General features: G+C 37.2%; 2 protein-coding genes and 1 non-coding gene across 3 annotated transcripts; 1 reads left to right on the top strand and 2 right to left on the bottom strand.

The window, feature by feature from the left end:
• Window positions 1-1,678: 1,678 nt before the first annotated feature.
• On the bottom strand, window positions 1,679-4,718 carry LOC101310040. Its single transcript, XM_004303072.1, has 4 exons — window positions 3,103-4,718; window positions 2,672-2,929; window positions 2,012-2,131; window positions 1,679-1,924 (listed from the first exon to the last, which is right to left on the bottom strand). The coding sequence occupies exons 1-4, from the start codon at window positions 4,249-4,251 to the stop codon at window positions 1,874-1,876; spliced, it is 1,578 nt and encodes a 525-aa protein (XP_004303120.1). The 5' UTR covers window positions 4,252-4,718; the 3' UTR covers window positions 1,679-1,873.
• An 8,112-nt stretch (window positions 4,719-12,830) lies between these two features.
• On the top strand, window positions 12,831-14,594 carry LOC101298528. The gene is made up of 2 exons (XR_184920.1): window positions 12,831-13,819; window positions 14,365-14,594. It is a non-coding gene; the product is annotated as an uncharacterized LOC101298528 (transcript).
• Window positions 14,595-16,731: 2,137 nt separating this feature from the next.
• On the bottom strand, window positions 16,732-20,390 carry LOC101291066. Its single transcript, XM_004303091.1, has 4 exons — window positions 20,129-20,390; window positions 19,891-20,049; window positions 19,229-19,447; window positions 16,732-17,456 (listed from the first exon to the last, which is right to left on the bottom strand). The coding sequence occupies exons 1-4, from the start codon at window positions 20,345-20,347 to the stop codon at window positions 17,115-17,117; spliced, it is 939 nt and encodes a 312-aa protein (XP_004303139.1). The 5' UTR covers window positions 20,348-20,390; the 3' UTR covers window positions 16,732-17,114.
• Window positions 20,391-20,885: the final 495 nt, after the last annotated feature.

The raw sequence follows: 20,885 nt of genomic DNA, 5'->3' as shown, positions 1-20,885 counted from the left end.
CAAATCCTGCATATTTTGTTCCATTTTCCATATTTTCAACTTACGATAGACTTATTTGGTTTTAGGTTCGGGAAATTTTGACAAAGGATTGAATCTACATATTCAAATCCTGCATATTTTGTTCCATTTTCCATATTTTCAACTTACGATAGACTTATTTGGTTTTAGGTTCGGGAACTTGTGATGCAGCTTCTGTGCTTCGTTTTTGGTATTCTTCACCAATTGTTGAGCCAAAATAATGAATTGCGATGAATTTCAACTTGGTTTGTTGATATGGAGTAAGGTTGCCACATTCATAGCTAAAGAGAGGGCTGAAAACAGCCAACCCTTTAGCTCTTAGGTCAAAAGAGCTATTACGGCTGAAGGGTGGTAGAGAGGGCTGAAAATAACCAACCTTTTAGCTCTTGTGGGACCCATAGAACAATAACACCAATTAACATTATTTTAGAGTTGTGAAATTCACACACTCTAAATTAAATAATAAATTGTGATGAATTTCAACTTGATTTGTTGATATGGAGGAAGGTTGTCCACATTCATAGCTAAAGAGAGGGCTGAAAACAGCAAACCCTTTAGCTCTTAGGTCAAAAGAGCTATTACGGCTCAAGGGTGGTGGAGAAGGCTGAAAATAGCCAACCCTTTAGCTCTTGTGGGACCTATAGAACAACAACATCAATTAACATTATTTTAGGGTTGTAAAATCCACACACTCTAAATTAAAATCCACATACTATTTTTCTTTTTTGTAAACTTAAATTTTGTCTTTTACCGACTTAAGTTTTGTCTTTTTATTAATGTGTTAACTAAAAAATGAAAAATGGTGTGGATTTCACATCCCTTATTTTAAAGCAACCCATGTGCCTCATGCCAAAAAGCATATCCAATGGTCCATGTCAATTAACTCTTGTAATCCAATGGTATCTAAAAATTTAATTGAATATGCATAACATTACAAAATTTAGTTGACATTAATTATTGGGTTGTGAAATCCACACACCTATTTTTTTTTTGTAACTTAAATTTTGTCTTTTTATGATCAATACTACTAATTCAACTAAAATCAAATCGAATTGGTAAGCAAATGAAGTTTAACAAACAATCAATGGAGACAAAGTGATTGACGATATATATTTTTTTAAATTTATTCAAATAACCTTTAAGATTTCTACAGACAAAAAAAAACTTTAAGATTTTCAATCAATCGAAATAGTATGAAAATTTGATATCACTAGGAAGTTTACATACTGTAGGATTTTTAGAGTTGTAGATTTGTATATAATTTTTGTTTTTACATTCTTTTTGTTTATTTGTTCATCTTCATCAAAGGGACAAAATTGCATTAAAGATGTGTATATAATCTTCATCAAAATTTTAAAAAATAAAGATGTGTATTTAATATTAATAAATCTGGTATGTGTGAATACAATTTCTCTATTTGTTCACTTGTTCAAGAATTTAAAAAATTTAGCCCTGATCCCGATCCCGATATAGCTCTCCTTTACTGAAGATGGCCTAAACCTGCCTCGTTTCACTGACTAAAACGCATCACACCAGACTAGACCAACCCCAATGGAAGGAATGATAATTAAAATGTAGAACCACGTGAAGAGAAAAGGATGAACCAGAAATATTGTCACAGGTGACAATCGAGTCAGGTTCAAGAGCATAGCAATAATCTATCTGATAAGGTATTTAGTTATTTACAATATAATTACAAATCGTTATTGCCATTAATTCATGGAATGAAATCAGTCTTAAGTAGACATATGCCAGGCCAGCAATGTACACCACATATACATAACCTGTGTGAAATACACATGCTACGCCAGCTAAACACAGTTGCAGGCTCCCTTGTATTCTTGAAGCCACCTCTCTATTCATGTGCTCTATAGAAACGCAGCAACTTTAGTGTTTTCACCTTTTCCTAGACCAAGTAAAGAAGTAAATGTTAATCGGGAATGATGATTGTTAGTCTCATTTATAATGGGAAAATAGCAATCCCTCAAAAAACCTGGATTCCTGCTGCATTTAGGGAGGGGAAATGAAAACCAGTCGAGCAATTCTGCAACATCTCAGGACTCTTCATCCATGCTCGACGTGCATCACTCACCTTTATCTTATACCTGAACATCTGACATTAACATATACACCACAGTTAGAAGCAACTAACGACGGTTTTGACCTGCCTACCTCTTTCTTTCATATAAGAAGATTTGAAAAAGATTTTATCTTATAAAGCTTCACAATTATTGTATTATAAGGGAAAAAGAAAACAACCAAAGAAAAAAAAAGGAAGAAAAATATATGCACACTCTTCACAAATCTTGTGTGCTTCATTGGGAAACACGTTTTCTTTATATTTCTCTCCACTTAAAGAGGAAAATTGTGAAACAATATTTTCAGCAACCTAGTGTGATATGTACACACAAGTTGTTAATGCTGCTCTTGATGACTTGTGTGATACTGCTAAGTTTAGGAACGTAGCTAGAGCTATCTAGTTTCTGCTCTTTTCTTTGTTTGGGTCTTTTGGCCCCCTTGTATCCAAAAAGAAAAAAAGGAAGAAAAAAAGAAGAAGAGGAAAATGGTGAAAGGAAAAGGAAAAAAGAAAAGAAAAGGGAGAGCATAATTTGATAACAAAGACTCAGGTCAAAACTGTCTGCAAAGAGCAAACCTGAGACAGAGGAAGATTCGGTTTCTCCAGGTCATCTCCATCAACAACAATACCAGTACCCTGGCACTCTGGGCAGAATACAGAATAAATTTGTGGGCTCAAAGATTTCAACTGAGCATCTTTTCCATTGCACTTGGCCGCAGTTTTCCTCCTAGACCTTCTCCTCGCTTTTGAACCAGTATTCTGATTTGTGATTACCTCAACTTCACACAGAAGTATCCAGTGTATAAGGCAAGAAGTATGGAACACGTGAAAAGCCTGCATGTAAAAATAAATTAAAATATGTGCATTACTTGCTAATCCAGATACATGGACAGAATGTAATTTGGAACATGAATTAGAAAGAAAAAAAAAGAAGAAGAAGAAGGTGCCGATTACAAAACATTGGTATGGTCAAAAGCAAAAGGATGTAAGATGTGTAGGACTCTCACCCCGTTCACATTTCGACTACTGCAAGCAAGCTTTCCAGTCTTCAGATTCATGAGAGTTGCTACATCTTTCCCAGGAAGCATCCTCTGTTGACAGATGTCACACATTCTTCCTGACGCTAAACGCTGTTGCCGTCTGAGCTCTCGCCTTATAGATTTGTTCAATATAAATCTTGTATTCAGTAACTGATCATCATAATGGTCTAGAAGCAACCTAGATGCTGTACCACTGGAAGCAGAGGAATCTTCCCCAAATGACTCGTACTGATTACTTAGAGAATCGCTGATATCCTCAGGGTCAGAGAAGGATTTCTTTCTCTTACAACCGGTGCCTTCACCATTCCCTGATTCTATTGTAGGGCTGGATGAGAGCAACATCCTTACATCATCAAGTAAACCTTTTCTACCCAAATCAATATTATAACTGAAGGTAACAACAGCGAAATCGTGCTCAGGAACATTGCATAAATCCTCACTGTCTATAGATTTTACTCCCAACCATTCACACCATATTCTACCAATACCATCTTTCCCAAGGAACCTTGCAGCAATTTCTCCCAAACCCACCTCTCTCACTTCTAAATCAGTAATTTCATCCCTAACCACAATACCAGGGATCACCACAGAGGACTTTGCTCCATCAGCAGTTGAATCTCCAACATTTGACTGCAACCCTTGCAAATCGATATACTCATTACACTCAAGCCCATCAACACCACAATGATCATAGCCATTGGTTTTCAGATTTCCACCATATTTGACAATAGCAAGATTGTTCTCATTGTCATGAGACTCCAACATCCTACATTTATTGTCATCCGGAGTCACTACCCCTTTATCAGTCTCATATGAATTATTAAAGAAAACCACGCCATCATTGAAAGGCCAAGGATTTGGTCGTAAAAGAGTAACCTTAGCAGCGGCTAATCTTTCATTGTGAAGATTACCCTTGAGATGATCAAAGAGCACCTTATCACTATAGCATGGGGCAAGACACAGAGTACAGAAGAAAATGAACTTTTTCCCATCTTCTCGGACCTCAACATATGAGTGCCCTTGTGACCTCACATTGCGAAGAATTGTTCTTGTTGCTTGCTCTCGAAGACTACAAGCATTAGTCTTGGGAACCCCAACGTCCCACCTCCCCGCCATTCAAATACCTAACAAAAGATTAAAAGTTCCACCGACCAATATTTGTGTGCGTTGCCAGAGAACATTCAAGAACCACTTGAAACCTTAGATACTCAAATTCAAAGACAATTCACCTTAAAACCCCAAATCCCTAGAAATTTAAAGACCTATGTTGTTCACAAATATCAGCAAAATAAAGACAAATTCACCAGAATCTAAAACACCAAGTCCGTTTCGAACCCTCTAATTACAACTTTGGGCGACAAGATATAAAACGAGGTAAATCTAGAAACAAGCTTGGAAAATCCAACAACTAGATATTGGCGGCGTACTCTGTATAGGATTCTTCAGAAAGCGAGGAGTTCGTCCGTCAGATTGAAGGGCGTGGCGAGCAAGGAAGAGAAGCGAATGAGAGCACGACTCCTCCATAGCCATCTCCATTTCAACAGAAACTCGCCGCCGTAGGTGTTTGGGGAAACCGTCGATAATTTGGTCAGAATTCAATTTTCAGATTAATCATTTTCGGCTCGGCCTTTTAACCTAAACATTGTCTAGGCCGAGTTACAATACTCGGCTTCGCAGACTACCGTAAGAGTTGGACCAGTGGCATATTCGTATTCGACCCACGAAATGTGCCTTTAGTTAGTTTTAGGTGTGTTCCATTTCAGATAAGGTCTAAACTGTCAACGGTCTGGATTGCCCCTTCGTGCTTTTTTTTTTATTTTTTTTATTTTTTTTAAGAAAAGGTATATGGATTGATCCAAAAAAGTTTCGAAGAGCCATTGTGGAAGAGTTTCGAAGGCACTTGAAATGTGCTTTTGTTTCGTGCATTTCAAGTTTGGATTGAAGAAGGCCCATTCGCTTGTTCGGAATTGGAAAATAGTTACATCCAAACCTGTATCCAAACTTTATGTTATTTCTATATATTGGGCAATGTATATGATCTAAAACAATTCAATCTCTAAAGATTATCTCGATAAAAAATTAAAGAAAAACAGAAATCGTTTACTTATCCAATATCATCAAACAAATAAAAAATTTCAGTGAAAGTTAGCAAACTCATGGCTAGTCGTACATTGTTTGATGTTATTGAACGAGTAAACGGTTTATGTTTTCTTTTGACTTAAAAGATATATTGTTCAATTAAACTTGAAAACATGAAAGAAGGTTAATAATGTTGTTATCAAAGAAGTCAGTAAAATAAAATATGGAAAAACATAGAGAAAAAAAAATTGCACACAGCGCAAACGATCTACAAATGAGATAGCACAACTATAGGGTGCACAATCTCTACTCCAAAGGTGATTGAGATGATGACTGTAATACCCCGGAAATTTAATATTAGTTTCTACTATTATTTGGGAATTTATGAGTTAGAAGTTAGAGTGTTTTGAGGTTCAAAGGAAGAGCGGAAACGTTCGGATGCTTATTTTACCTGAAACGGTTTTATGGTTCTGAAGGGTCAAGAGTTGAGTTTCTAATCCGTTGGGTTTCTCGAGAAACTTCCTTCACGAAAGTTGTAGAGCATGACGATACGAGTTCGTAGACACGTTGCACGCGTAAAACAGACTTCGTATGACAAAGTTATGGTCAGCGGAAGTTCGTGGCTTTACGGGAATTTTGGGTTAAATAGGAAAGTTTTCTTTTGAGTCCTCACTTTTTTCAGAAACCCAAATCCTCCCCCTCTCCTTCTCTCTCCCCGACCCCGAGAGAATCCAAAACCCCAGCCGACCCGACCCGACCCGACTTTTTCGGCCGACTCCGGCCGACCCAGACGATGGCACCGGTCGGAAAATCTTTCTCTCCTCGGCGCAACCCTCCCTGTGTTGGTGAGTGAGGACGACTCGGGCAGATCGACGCTAATCGAGCGCCAAAAATGAGGGCGGCGACCCGGTTTGCAACCCGACCGGAATTCTCCCCTCCGACGGCGGCGACGCAGCTTGGAACCGGTCGGGATAGACACTCCTTGGTGCCCTGGTTTGTTTTCTGGTAGTCTCCTAGCACGACTCACGGTGTAGAGTTACGGTGGTGGATTTCCACCTTCCGGCGAGTTTTCCGGCGTGCTCCGGCCGATTAAGGTGAAACCTCAGGTATAAAAGATGCTCCCCTCTCTTCAATCTACAAGTTTTGTGTTGGGAGTTTGCCCTATTTCAGAAGTTTTGGGGTGGCGCGTGGGACCCACTCGCTGCCGTCGGTGGTGGCGCGTTACGGCGCATCTGGCAAGGGTTTGGGAGGTCTGTAGTCCTTGTTTGGTGGTGCTCATCGATACGAGCACATGAGCATGTAGATTTTAGGTTGTAGAGTTGCTTGAGCATGTTAGGGTTTGGTGAAGTTCTTCGGGGGTGTGTGGGGCCCACACGCCGCTGTCTGCGGCGGCCTGTGGCAACCTGTCTGATAGTGTTAGTGTTGTTGGTTGACTTGTTTAGCTTGTTTAAGTTATTGCGAGGTGGTTGAGCTTATGAAAACAAGTGTAGAAGTCGTATTTTATTAGTTACTAAGGTTAACGTTTTTGTTAATTGGATGACTTGTAGAGTTTGGTTTTGAGCTATATGCTTGTGTTGTGCGTGCGAAGACGCAGCTGGATTTGAGGTGAGTAACATCTCACCAAGGTCCATTTTGGGACCAAATATTTATAATTATTATGATGATGATTATGATGTTGATTTTGATGATGATTATGATGATGATTGTGATGTTGATTTTGATGATGATGATGATGATAATTGTTATGATGACAATTTTGATGATGATGAGATTAATGATGATGATGATGATGTTGATGGAAATGTTGATGATGTGATGATTACGATGCTATTGTTATATTGTGAGTAAATCTCACATGGGTTCATAAGGAACCGAGTTTATTTTATAATTTTATTATTGTTAGTTGTGAAGTTGTCCTTAAATGAAAATGATTTTTGTTTTAAAAATAAATAAATGAGCTTGATCGTTAACGGCTCATGGGTAAGTGAAAATATGTTTTCTAGTAAAATAAAATCTTTCAAAAGGACTTCCGATCATGTGATTTTGTGATGTTGAAATATGGTTGTTGTTATATTATTGTGGTGGGAATATCTATGTTTTTGTTATATACATATATCTAGGTGGAAAGATATAATTTATGAAGTGCTCTTGTGTTGTTGTTTAAATAGTCAAACTGGGTTCCAAGCCTTTAATCGGGTGATTGGTTACGGTTATGATTATATTATATTTTGTGATTTGATAAGTGTTATGATGGGAGAGTATTTGAATGTGTGCCTTAGTGGTGATTGTGTGCATTAGTTGTGTATGTGTGTGTCTTAGTGGTGATTCTTAGATTAGGAGCCTTCGTGGTGGACCGGGAACCAAGCCTTGGCCGGGTGATTGGTTACGGTCAGTATAGAGCTCTATTCTGTCTGTCGGTACTTCATGGGGGTTGACTACGTGTTGACAAACCCATGAGTACGTATTTGTTTGGTTACTTATGAGGGATGACTAAGTGTTAGCGAACTCATAAGTAAGAGTAGAGAAATGTTTGTGTGATGTTTTTATATGTTGTTTAAATTTCTTGCTTTGAGTATCTCCTGAACTATGCATATCCGCAGGAGATTCTTAAATCTTAATTGTGTGATTTTAATAGAATTCTTGAACTATGTTTATTTATATGATTCATTTATGATTTTGAGTGATTTTAAATTATTGTGTTTTCTTAATTGTTTCTTTTGAATTCTCTTGCTTTTAGGCGATTCCTGAACTAAGTTGCTAATGCAGGAATTACCAATTTTAATTTATATGTGATGTTGGGATTGTTGGGTTATTATTTTGGGAGTTACTCATACGAGCTTTTTAGCTTATTACCGGGTTTGTTGTTTACAACCCGGTGCACCAATTCATGGTGTAGGGGTTAGACCTACAGGTGATGATCAGCAGAGTTGAGGCAGTGGCTTAGGAGCTGGGTTTTTGACGATATACATTTATTTGTATTTTATGGTAGTTGTTTTAAGCTCATGTGAGCGAAGTAGTTTATTTCTAGACTTTTGGAAGTTGATGTAATTAAAGAGATTAAATGTTTAACTCGGTTGATGAGTCTATCAACATTTACATTTCCAGTATTTGTTTTTAATTTGGAAATTGTTGAGCAGGTTGTGGGATATTAAGATTTTGAGTTTTATCATGCCCAAATTTTTGAAAATTTATCCTTCGAAAATTGGGGTGTGAAAATGACATGATAGAATTACAAATAGCTTCATTTAGAAGGAGAGACTGGACTCAATGTAAAGAGAAAAGAGCAAATCCGATCCCAGAAAATCAGCCTCAACATTTAAAAGGAAAAAAAAAATCAACATCAAAAGAGTTTTGTTTCTTAAGTTCAATTTGATTGTGCATCCTTCAATTTTTCTAGTACTTTTTTTTTGGAAGGAAATGGATGTTACTCTACAGGGCGTACAACCCATCTATTAATTATACAACCATACTAGGTCAAACCCGAAGATGTTCGAGGACAAGTTCATATACAAAAAGCTTCTTATGAAACATGTCTCTAAAACTAATGTTCAAATTGGGACTTATTTTGGCCTAGAAAGCAAGTAACCTACATAACCAAACCAAAGTACCCAGCTCAGTGAATCAAGGCTTAAGACCAATCAGGTGTACCTTTCCAACAAAAAAAGGATTCACTCCTCGATTTGGTGATGTAGGGATCTTGTCATAGAGTCCCAACATTAAGCTAGATCACAGTCCAAAAGAGCCCAATAACAGAAAGAAGATGGCAATAGGTTGAAGCCAAAGGCCCAACCCACAAGCACCCCAACCACTATCAAACCCAATTGAAACCAAATCCAGGCTAGGGTTGCCGGAACTGCTACCGTCGCCAATTCAATCTGACGGCCCCCTAGACACCCATCCCTTCCAGGCCCCGCTAAGAACCTCCTGCAACCTTATCGAAAGGATTCGCATCGCCGTGACCGCCTCCTAAGTCTCTTCTTGTACCTCTACCCAGTTAAGAACGAGATTTGATACATGCACGTTTGCTTCAACGTTCTCGATACCACTACACAGTTACGTTTGCTTGGAAATTCGAAACGCCTCGACTCCTCCTTTGAGCTGCCAAGAGGATGTCGAATGTTTGCCTCTACAAACTTGATCTCCGCTGCCAAAGAACGAAACCTAACCCAAGCCTCTGATTCTGAAGGAATGATGTCGATACCCCCACGCAAGTAGCAACCAAGAGTCGTCGTTGCTCTATGGCACAAATTTTTCTAATACTTAAGTATCATTATCTTTGTAAAACATTGTAGTGACCCCATTCCGAATATTAATTTTTCCTATTTTTTCAAAATTAATAAAAGGTTGAGTGGTGGAAATTCACATTTCGAAATTTTTACTTAATCGTTTTGAAGATCAAGTATTTTGGAGATTTAAATTATCAAAAACGTGTCCTTTTCAAATGCTCAAAAGTTGACTTTCATCGGTTATGGTTTTCTTAAACCTCTCCTCACAGATGTTGTAGAGCTCAGCAATACAAATTCGTGGGCATGCATCACACACAAAACAATGTCTGTGTGAAGAAGTTATGACCAACAAAAGTTATTTCCAACTGTTTTTGTACTCGCAACACTTTTAAAAGCACAATTTACCAAACAATCAATTAGTTAATTTCACAGTTGATTATTCTCACAACATATCTAAAGTTGATTTAAAAATGGGTAGTGCTAGAGGGCCTTAATAAGACCTAATATTTATAGTCTTAATCCTATGTGGAATGTCATGTCACATAGACACATCACCAATTTAATAAATCATGTCACTTCATTCTTAGGTAAAAATACAACCTTAACCTTAATAATTAATGGATGCTACGTACTAATATGAAATATTTTCTTACCCTTTTAATATAGATCCGTATATACTAAGTTAAGTTAATTTATTAATAATAATGACCAAGTTAATAATCATATCAAATTAGGCTTTTATATCATAAATCAATTTCGTAAATTTCCTTCTATCTTTGTGAATCGAAATTTGGTTCCATTTTAATATTTTATTTTTGCAGTTTAAAATTATGATATCTATATATAAGCCATGCATATCTTGCATCGAATTTTTAAAATAAAATAAAGAATAGAAAAATCTGTATCGAATTTTTTTGGGATGATTACGTATATATATATATATACTTTATTTTGGGTGAATTATATATATATAGTAAAAAATCCTGGACCAAATTGTTTTTTCTTGGACAAATTATATGTGTGTGTGTGTGTGTATCATAAGAATTCGTGTTTTTGAACAAGTATATTCTCAGAAATATACGTATTTTCACATTATATGTTACGTTTAATCTAAGCATGATAGTGATGAGAAGAAAATGCAAAAAATATATATTTTTTAATTATAAAAGCAAGACAAATCAATATTTTTCTCTTAATAAAAAGACAAAATTAATAATCTGATTTAAAAAAAAGACAAAATAATCTAGAGCCATTGGGTTTGGAAAGATAAGATTGTATTTTTTGCTTAAGAATGACATGACATAATCTTTTTAATTGGCGATGTGTCTAGGTGACATAAATCTTAAGCTTTATTAAGGCTGATGGGAGTCATTTCAGTGCCTATGGAAGCTGTTCTCAAACCCCATATCATCGAAGCTTTAGCACTTTGGCATGGGATGAAATTGTGTATACAAATGGGGGTAACAGAGTTGGCGATTGCAGGAGATGCGGTCAATGTGATCAATGCAATTGGCAGGAATGTACTTGATTTGAGCGATATTGGAGGAATTATGGATGCAGTTCGTAGGATGAAGGCAGAGTTTGAATGGGTATCCTAGAAACATGTGCGTAAGCGCCAAAACAAGATTGCTCATACTCTTGCTCGACATGCTTTGAAGATGGTTCAGTCTATGTTTTGTTATGAATCAGGGCCCCCATGGCTTCATGAAGTTATTGTTGCTCATAGTAGAAGCTAGTCCTGGGTTTCTTTTTTGAGAAGCCTTCTGATGTAATTCTTATTGATGTTTGACAGTCTGGTTCAATAAAGTATTTTTCAATAAAAAAAAGGCTAAGAATCATTTTCCTTTAAAAATTAATCACAACCCTCTCAAACTGGGCCTTTGTCTTAACAAACAAACAAACATGCACACAAGGGTTATCCTAGAAACTGATTGCTTGTTTTGAAGCAGCAGATTGGTTTTCCTAACACAGATTTCTGATGGGTTTAAATGATTCCTATAATGCAGTGTGTGGGCAAATTCTTCTGATGAGTCCTCTCCCATCAGTTCGTTAGGCTTATGGATATCTTTGCCAAGAGGAAAAACAGAGGTTGCTTAGTGCCACACAGGTTGCAGACTCTAGCACAAGTGCTGCTATGGCTGTCCGAAACAATCGACCTAACCAATATGGTCGACATCCCAATCAAGTGGCCGAGCGGTCTGATCGCTCCTACAATTCACAAGATGGACGATCTGATTGTTCTTACAACTCTCAAGATGGACGATGTCCCAATCAGGCTTAACGTCGTTCATGTCCTTTCAGAGGGCGTTCTGGAATGTGCACACTATGGGGACAAGGGACATTTTGTTGAAACTTGTTACAAATTAATTGGTTATCCTCCAGGTCACCCAAAGGAGCATTTGAATAAATAAATATTAGCTGGGAATCATGATCATAATTATGTCGCCAATAAAGTATCTGAAGGATTGTCCAAGGAAGATTTTAAGTCTATGGTGTCTGGAATTTCCGAAGAGCAGCTTCAACAGCTTGTGTCTATTCTGAATGTTAAAAATGGAGGTACCAATACTCGAGCCAATGTAGCCTCAACTAAACAGAAAACTCCACCAGGTTTGTCTAAAATCTCATGTAGGGGGGTGTATTGTATTTAGATTCATACAGACTTATTTTAATCAACTGACTTTTTGAAAAGTCTACAGACTCTTTGAAAAGTCTACAGACTCTTTGAAAAGTTCATAGACTTTCACTGATTTCTGAAATCTATAGATTTCATATGAATGACTTCTGTAGATTTCTCAATATTTACAGAGTTACAGGAAAGAAAAAATAAAAATAAAGATACAATGACAAACACATAATAACACTGATTATAAGTTTAGTGCTCATCTATCTAATTTCGATGCATACAGTTATAATATTTGATTGAAATACATAAACATAGGTAACGAAAAAGATTATATTAACTTAATAACACGCATATTTGTATGTAAACCAAAGACACATGTTCTAAAATGGGACATTAGATGTTCACAAGTTTAATTCATGTACGCAAATATTATTATATGATCATGTGGTTCTAATATCAAGAGTTAGTAGATAATATTTAGGTTATCGAGGGTTCCAAGCATTACAATTGAAAGACAACAAAATATTAACATTCAAAAAACATTGAAAAGAATAAGTAGAATAGAACGTTGATAGCACAAAATATTATTTAAAAAAAAAAGAAGATGTATCGTAGAATCAACCTATTCACATGTAAAGAAAAAGTTTGTCGTAGACTTTTCCAAATCTTTGCTCTAGTGGATGGAAAAATATTAGAGTTTGGTGTGTGTAATTTACACTACAAAGTCTACAATTATCCATGAGTTATTTTTTTTTGACGCAAAGGTGGGCTTAAAACCCATTGTATTAATAGTCGCAGCTAGAATGACACCGATACAAACCCAAACGAATTGAGGTGATTCACGTGCTATTACATTGAACATTGTCGCTCATCGACGATGAGCCTAGGAAGCTATAATCTAGCCCTACATAGAGATAATTTTGCTTGAAAACTTCTGTCGCCAAGACGCTCAATCGCGGTATGACAGAAAGTGTTCACTATCTAGATGTAAAAGACATATCATAATCTGCAAGCATCAAAACCTACTTAGTTCCTAGAAACCTACATAGGGATTAGTTGGAAATAAACTAGTAAAACTAATTTAAAACCATAGAGGCCCAAAATATGGGCTTAGAAATTAGAAAAAAACTAAGGAAAGTAATTAACATAGAAGAAAGCAAACTAGGGCCCGAAAGGAAGCCCTAGCCCAACTTCAGCCCATTTTGAGTCCAAGCCCAGATCTGATTAGATGGGGCAAAACCAGTTCTACCAGCCCAGATCTCAACCCCGCCACCGCCCTCTCGCCACCCTGAAGCCGGACCTGCAACTCGTCCCGTCGCCGTCCAAACCTGCCGACGACCGTCAACAGCCACCAGTCGCCGCTTCATTCTAGGAGAAATCACAAAGTGAAACGAGATTAAAGTATCCAACATCAAACCTACAAAACCTTGCCCGACCAAGAGATCAGACAGAGATTGCCTGATGTCGAGACCCTCCTATCTTCGATCAAGCCTTGCCTACTCTAAAACGTCCTCCAATCTCCACTTTCACTCGTTCCCGGGGCGGTTGAAATCTTCAGCCATAGAGGAAAGGAAGAGCCTACCCAAGCATCTCCGAGCCAAGGACTTAGCTTAACCCGTCCGGCCGAACCTCGCGTACACCTGCAAGGTCAGAGACCGTCGCTGGCGGCGTGGCGCAGCCGGACAGGCGCGATTTGTCTCTGTGAGTTCGCTCTCTCCCTAGGGTTAGAGAGGTGCGGCGCTTTGCGTATATGTTGGTAAGTATGCTGGCCTGTCTTGTGTAACAAATGTGTAGTTCATTATCCATGAGTTATTAATTTCATAAGTATGAATAATATTTTGAATACATCTGAACTTTTAATCATTTTAAAAAATCTTTTAATTGAATACCTTTAAACTTTAGTGGAATTCATAATGATTTTTTAAAATCTAGTTGAATACACCCAGACTTTGATTGATTTTTAAAAGTCTGTATTGAATACACCTAGACTTTCAAATTCCATAGACTTCTTTAAAACTTTCACTAATTCCATATACAATACACCTCCCGTAATCGCTGGATCATTGATAGTGGTGCAACAGACCATATTCCTTCGTCCTCAAAATTATTTTCATCTGGAGCAAAGAATTGTTCACTACCTCCCATATTATTGCGAAGGGATCATTTCCTTTAAATTCTGCATATTATTTACATGATGTGCTATGTATGCCTACCTTAAGGTGGATTTAATGTTTGTTAGTCCGCTAACTAGAGGCTTACATTGTTTCATGACCTTTTTTTTCTTATTGATGTGTTTTGCAGACTTTAGCTACGACGAGGATGATTGGTTTAGGTAAGGAGCGTGACGGTTTATACTACTTGGTGGCTTTAGCGATGAAGAGATCCTCCACCGACCCTTCTCCAAACCTCATCAACAAACCAGCCTGCAACCTCACCACCTCCTCCACTGATCTTTGGCATAACCGCTTAAGACATGTTTCCCTTTCTCGTCTCAATTTCATTGCCAAGAACTTTTTAATTATTCATGTCAATTTCAATAATGTTTGCCATATCTGCGTTCACTAAGTAGGAAGAACACTAGTTCGGGTAGACTATATTAATGAGTTTCTCGTTTAGTTCATTAGTTCATGATTTGTTGGAGGCAAATACAGCAGCTCACCAATTGACAGCCTGTGCTTCTGCCCGTGAGCAGAATTTTTCAGTCATCTAACTGAGGACATGCAACAAAAAGAAAAAGAAAAAGAAAAGGCAGACTTCTGGAGTTCAATTTTTGCCATTTCAATGTACAAAAAATTATCTGATAGAGTCTCCGTACACAGGAAGAAGATAAAAACACAAAATCATGTCGGCATCTGGATCTAGCCTGTTAACAGGAAGCTTATAGAAGAAGGCTGAGATTCATCTGCTCTGGTCCTTTAACAAAAGACGGTTACAGAACACGCTGCTCAGCCAGATGAATCAAATATGACTCTATTTCTTGGAATTTTATCAAGCAAAAAACCAATAATTAAGAGCTGTACATGTTGGGCAATCCAAAACCTAAACAGAGCCTGCCTATTACTCAAAAGTTGGTGAATCAGAGTTGTATTGGCGCCTGTAAGCCTGTAAGAGATGTGAATATAAACCAGTTGCAAGAAGATGGATATAAAAGCCAATAACAGGGATCTGATCAGTGATCACTTTTGTGATCGAGAACCGGTTCAATTCCGAAGGCACAACTTAATTTGGACAACAGCAAGAGAAGGTTTATCTATATATATATGAACACAGGTACTACGTACGTACGAATATCAAAGCAATACAAGAACCGAATGTAAAAGAAACTTCAAAGTAGAATGATACAATCAAAACTGAAATAAAAACGATTCAAGAAATTAAGCAGGTAGAGACAGAGATGTGAAAGGTAAAGGGGTGGCATGGCTAGCGCCTGATGTGCTTGACCTTAAACCAGCCTTTCTTGCATGAATTCCCCACGACCCTGACACCCTTCTTGACCATGTTCTTGAGCTCATAGGCCCTCTTCCTCACTTGATGCTCAAACCCGCCCATTGATTCCTCGATCCTCTTAAGCTTTCCTTTCTTTTCTTTTCTTTCTTTCAAACCAACACAGAGACAAGAGAAGACTAGAACTAGACGAACAGATGGAGGTGTCTGGGGTGTTCACGTATAAATAAACACATACAAGTGACCGACTGACACGTGGCGGTCATGGAGAGGAAATGCTCCCATCAAATGACTCATTGGGCACACGTGGTGGTCATCCAACGAGGAAAGGCTGACTCATTGGGCGCACGTGGCGGCCATCCAACGAGGATAGGCTAGGCTTTCCTTTGCCGACGTTGATTGCGGAATAAGCATTAGCTGTCTTTCCACTTGCTTATTGTCATGTCACCGTGGGTCTCTCTTTCTCTTTCCCTTTCCCTTTCCCTTTCCCTTTTCTTTCTGGATTCTTCTTCTTCTTAATTGGTTATGATTAGCCAAAGAGGAAGAGGTTGCTACAAAAGTAACACTTGCAGAGGAAGAGGAAGAGACTGATCACTGACGATATAAAGACTCCAAAACTAGGATGCCATGGTAGCAGCAGCTGCTATTTCTATTTTCTAGGAATAGGATTCCATCTCTCTCTCTGGTTCAAAATAAGAATCTTTTGGCACATTAAGGCAAAATGGAATCCTATTCCAATCCAAATGCCAGTTCTAGTTTTCTACCAATCTCTCTTTTCTAACAAATAGTGCCGCACACAAGTGGTGGCTTATGGCTTCTTCCTTGACAACAACTTGTCAGCACCCCTTGATGTGCAACCACCAGTCAAATGAGAGTTGCTGTATTATTATGTGTTACTGATCCTGGAAACCAAACTGGGTGACTTGCACCTAAATCAAAGGCAGGTGGGAAACAACAGTCATACCAGCTTCAAACTCAAGGGAATAGGTTGCTTTCGGATTCACGGTGTGACTAAAAGCTCTACCGTTTGCTTTCTCCCGTAACTAACAAAAAGCCGCAACCGCTACATCACCTAAATCAAACTAGAACATATACGACATTTACAGATTCAGAATAACTGGATGTCATGAGCAAAGTAAAAATGTTTATGCCATAAGCTTGGACTACATTATGCATGTTCTCTTACTCTGAAAAAGATGGACAATCCTGGAAGAGTACCTGAAACAAAATTCATGACTATTGGCCAGAGAAACAAACAGAAAGACTTGAAGACTTGGCATCAATGATAACCAAATAACACAAGATCTGCTTCAAGGATATGCAATATGTCTTATCTTGTTAGAGAATGAAACAAGTTCTAGTCTTCTACTGATCAAATATACAAAAGTAGAGATTAGGCTTCTTTTTCTTCTTCTTTTGGGTCTGTTCTGTCACTGAAACTTTACAGGATCTAATATATGATTAACTTTTGCCATTTAAAGCCATTCTAAACATTAAATAAGTGATTAAAAACACATGTGAGGCCTAGTGTAGTCAATTACCTGAGACAAAAGAAGGTTCACAATCAAGATACATAACAAAACTGTCAAGGAGACTTAGATGTGAGCTTAGGATAAGTATGTTATCATTAGGGTCATGACGTTGTACAAGGAATGTATTAAAATGGAGGATCTCAAGTTTCCAGTCCAACAATAAGAGCATCCAAGGACACATCCAATAATGAACAATTGTAGGAAATTCTCACCAGAGAAGTGAGCTGCACTAAATATAGTTGAGCTTATAAAAACAGCTGACTGCCATTTCATGGTGGATGAAATTGATGCCAATAAAAATCCTCGGTAAACAGTCTCTTCCAGCAGGGGAGTGGTAACGCAGTATACAAAGACACATGCAGCTCTTGAGATGTTGCTGTTTACCAGGATTTCCTTCAGCATGGAGTTGTTTAAATCCTGCAACCAAGTAGTGTAAAATAAATTTCTTGATTCAGGACCTCAGCCAAGAAAAAAAATGATTTGTGTAAATACACACACACACACATCAGGCTTTCTCTGCTACACACGTCCTTATTTATTCTTACGGTGCGGATTTCTACTTTAGACTCACTTTTCAATCGAATTTTAACATCTCCACCGTCTAGTCTTTAGATATTAATGTATAGATCATCTCTGCAAAATTTCAACCAATTTGGTTATCATTAAGGCACTCAAACTTGATTAAACCAATGGATGAACATAATTCTGTCGAACTTGAACCGTTCATTTTTATAACAGAAAAACACAGTTTTGAGTGACTTAATGATAACCAAATTGGCTGAAATTTTGTAGAGATGGTCTATACATTAGTATCTAAAGACTAGATGGTGGAGATGTGAAAATTCGAACGAAAAATTGGTCTAAAGTGGAAATCCGCACAGTAAAAATAAATAAGGACATCATTACCTAAGAAAGTCTGTACATATATATATATATATTTCAAGAAAATACTAACATAAACTTCAGAAAAACAAATTAGAAAAGGTTGTTGTAGACTACCAAAATTATATAATACGCATTAATGAATAATAGCTTCAAAGAAGCTTATCAAAGCAAAAAAAAAGCTTCATTAATAAAGCACGAAAATTTCAGATGCACAATGCTTTTGACACATAGCAATAGCTTCATATTTTTACGTTGTTCATTAATGATAATGAGGATTAGCTGAGAACAAAGTACATGCGTTAATCGGCATGATTTCTCAGCACATACCCTTTCAGCCTTTCTAAAAGCAATTAGTTTGGAATTAAGGGAATAATTCTTTGACAGAATAAGTCTTATCAAAAGAGACTTGAAGATTAAACCAGAGAACAACATCAGTAACACTGTCTATATTTAAGCCTAGATTTCATCCTGAAAAAGTCCAGTACCTTGGGAATCATATGTCCACCCTGCTCTTCATTTCTTCTTAGGTCCATTCAAAATCTATTTTACTTCTTGTCTGAAGCAGTTCTAAGAAAATTTAATTTGGTAGTGAAATCGCTTATTTGAATCTTACAAGCACTTCTACTTAAACTAAATGACGAAAAAATAGTTGAAATGTAACCAGAGCCAATTGCCCTTAACATGTTAACAGTGACAAACTCGAAAGGTCCTGAAATCAGCACATAAAAAGAAATACTGAAAAACATACTATTACATCTAAAACAATTTTTTGTAAAATCATATGGAATTTCAATTTACAAAATATTTGCAAATGAAAATGAGGTGCCAAGTAGTGGCCTCAACAAAACCTTGTCCATTTCTATACCCAGTGGACAATTTCCAAAGGAAGAGAAAGGAGTGCAACTAATCTGGAACACCATCGCTAATTAAGTCCATCAGCCAAGGACCTCCTTTCTAAAATCAGTCATACATAGTGCTGATATTCTTCATCAGATTGCTTGGATTATTCTCAAAACCATTACCTTATTTGTATAGCTATATAATTATTTCTTTCATTGGTATGATACTATCATCATCCTATATTCTTTCTTTATTTTATTTATTTTGTAAAAACTGATGATGCCTCACTTGTCTTCCAATATTACTAAAGCATGAAGTACTGTTCTGGAAAGATAAAAAGAAGGCAGTATCATGTGTTTTCCTTTTGTTCAAGTAAGTTTGGTCTCGTTTGGTTCATTAAATCTTAAATGAAAAGGGAATAAAGAATAAAGAAAAAAAAAGGCAGACAGATTCAAGATACCAACCTTGGGACCAATGAATCTATCAGCGAGGAAAGAAGTAAGGATAACCAACACTAAGAGAAACCCAAATCCTACAGCTGATGCCAACAGCCAGCTCCTCTCTTTTGACAATTTGCTGGGTTTGAAGAAATTTGAAAACTTATACTGGGGCTTAGCAGTGCTTTGCAGAAGAATCACTGCTGCAATGAGCTCTAGAATCTGAGCTCCAAGCAATGATATTGCCTGCGCCACCAAAATAAGATTAAAAAAAAAATTAATACCAAATTGAGAATTGCAAAGAGTTCCACCAGCCACCAGTACACACTCCACAGTCCACACATAATCTATTCAAATTGAGCAACAGTGATATAACAGAATCCTTCATTACGAAGAAAGTCATCTGTCAAACCAACATCCCAGGGGGCACAGGACACAATGCCATGTTACTTGATACTATACGGTTGCTTGTTCAATTTGAGTCTTAAGTGTCTTAACCAAAAAAAATAGATCATGCTAGTGCAAACAAGGGCTTGGATGAGCTACTTGATTTGATTAAATGGTGGTTCATTAGCCTCAGTTCAATGTAATCCCTAATGGGATAACAGTTTTCGATTAATAAAAAATCAAATGTTGTACAAATCCAGTTGTGCTCAATTGTGATCACATGTTAAATGAAATGAGCTCACCTCAATCTGTGGATCAAGAATAGGCTGATGCAATACATGAGCAACCACAGACAAACCTCCAAAACTAAGAGGAATGTGCAAACTGAAGATATATAAAGCCAGAGTGCTCCACAAAGTTGCATTATCCCATGGACTATCTGCCGCCAGTGCTGAGAAGCCCTATAGTTTAAATTCACAAAGTAATCTCATTACATGTTAATGAAGAGAGTTACAAAATATGAGAGAAACATGTAAGTACCTGAGAAGAGGAAGAGACTTGTTGGGTGTTTTCGGTTTTGTTACAAAAGCACTTGAAAGAATGTCGTTTAGAGGTTAAGCTGGAGTTGAAGTTCGTACAGAGGAGTAAAGCACTAGGAGATGGAGATGGGGGTTTGAGTTTTGACGTAAAATCCCCAACGGATGAATTTTTCGGTGGGATTGGATAACCCAGTTTCAGACGGCACTGTAACTCTATCATTCTCGCCGTCTTTCCTCAATCTCTACAGTCTGCACCAAGTTTTATAGCCACCAGTTTTTCATCCTTCATTCAGTTCACTGCGGATTGTTTCACCTGACTCTCTTCAATGACGCTGTTACCATCATCAGTATTAATTAAGCCAATTTGGTTTATGGAAAATGGTTAAATTTTCAGAAAACTCTGTGAATGCCCTTACCTAAAATTCATCTTGCAAATCAGAAGTATATAAAAGAAGGGTAAAAATGACAAAATTTGATAAAAAAAATGGTTTTCGTTTTTAGAATCCGATAAAAAAGGATGGGAAGGGATTAGGGCTTAGGCAGATAAAATTTTAAATTTCAAAACAGTAGTAGTTCGAAGAAAATTTCGACCCTTCAAAATATGGAAATTTCGACGGAAATTTGGGGGGAAATATCGATTGCGGTAAAAAAAATGAGAAAATTGACGGAAATTTGAAGAAAAACATGAAATTTTTTAACCAAACTTTAAGAGATGTTTGTTTCTATATTATGTACTATATTTGAAATGAAAAACCTTG

This window comes from Fragaria vesca, linkage group LG6, assembly GCF_000184155.1.
Source record: "Fragaria vesca subsp. vesca linkage group LG6, FraVesHawaii_1.0, whole genome shotgun sequence".
Taxonomy (NCBI): domain Eukaryota; kingdom Viridiplantae; phylum Streptophyta; class Magnoliopsida; order Rosales; family Rosaceae; genus Fragaria; species Fragaria vesca.
The sequence above is the reverse complement of the archived record's forward strand: the minus strand, read 5'-3'. Positions and strand labels throughout refer to the sequence as shown.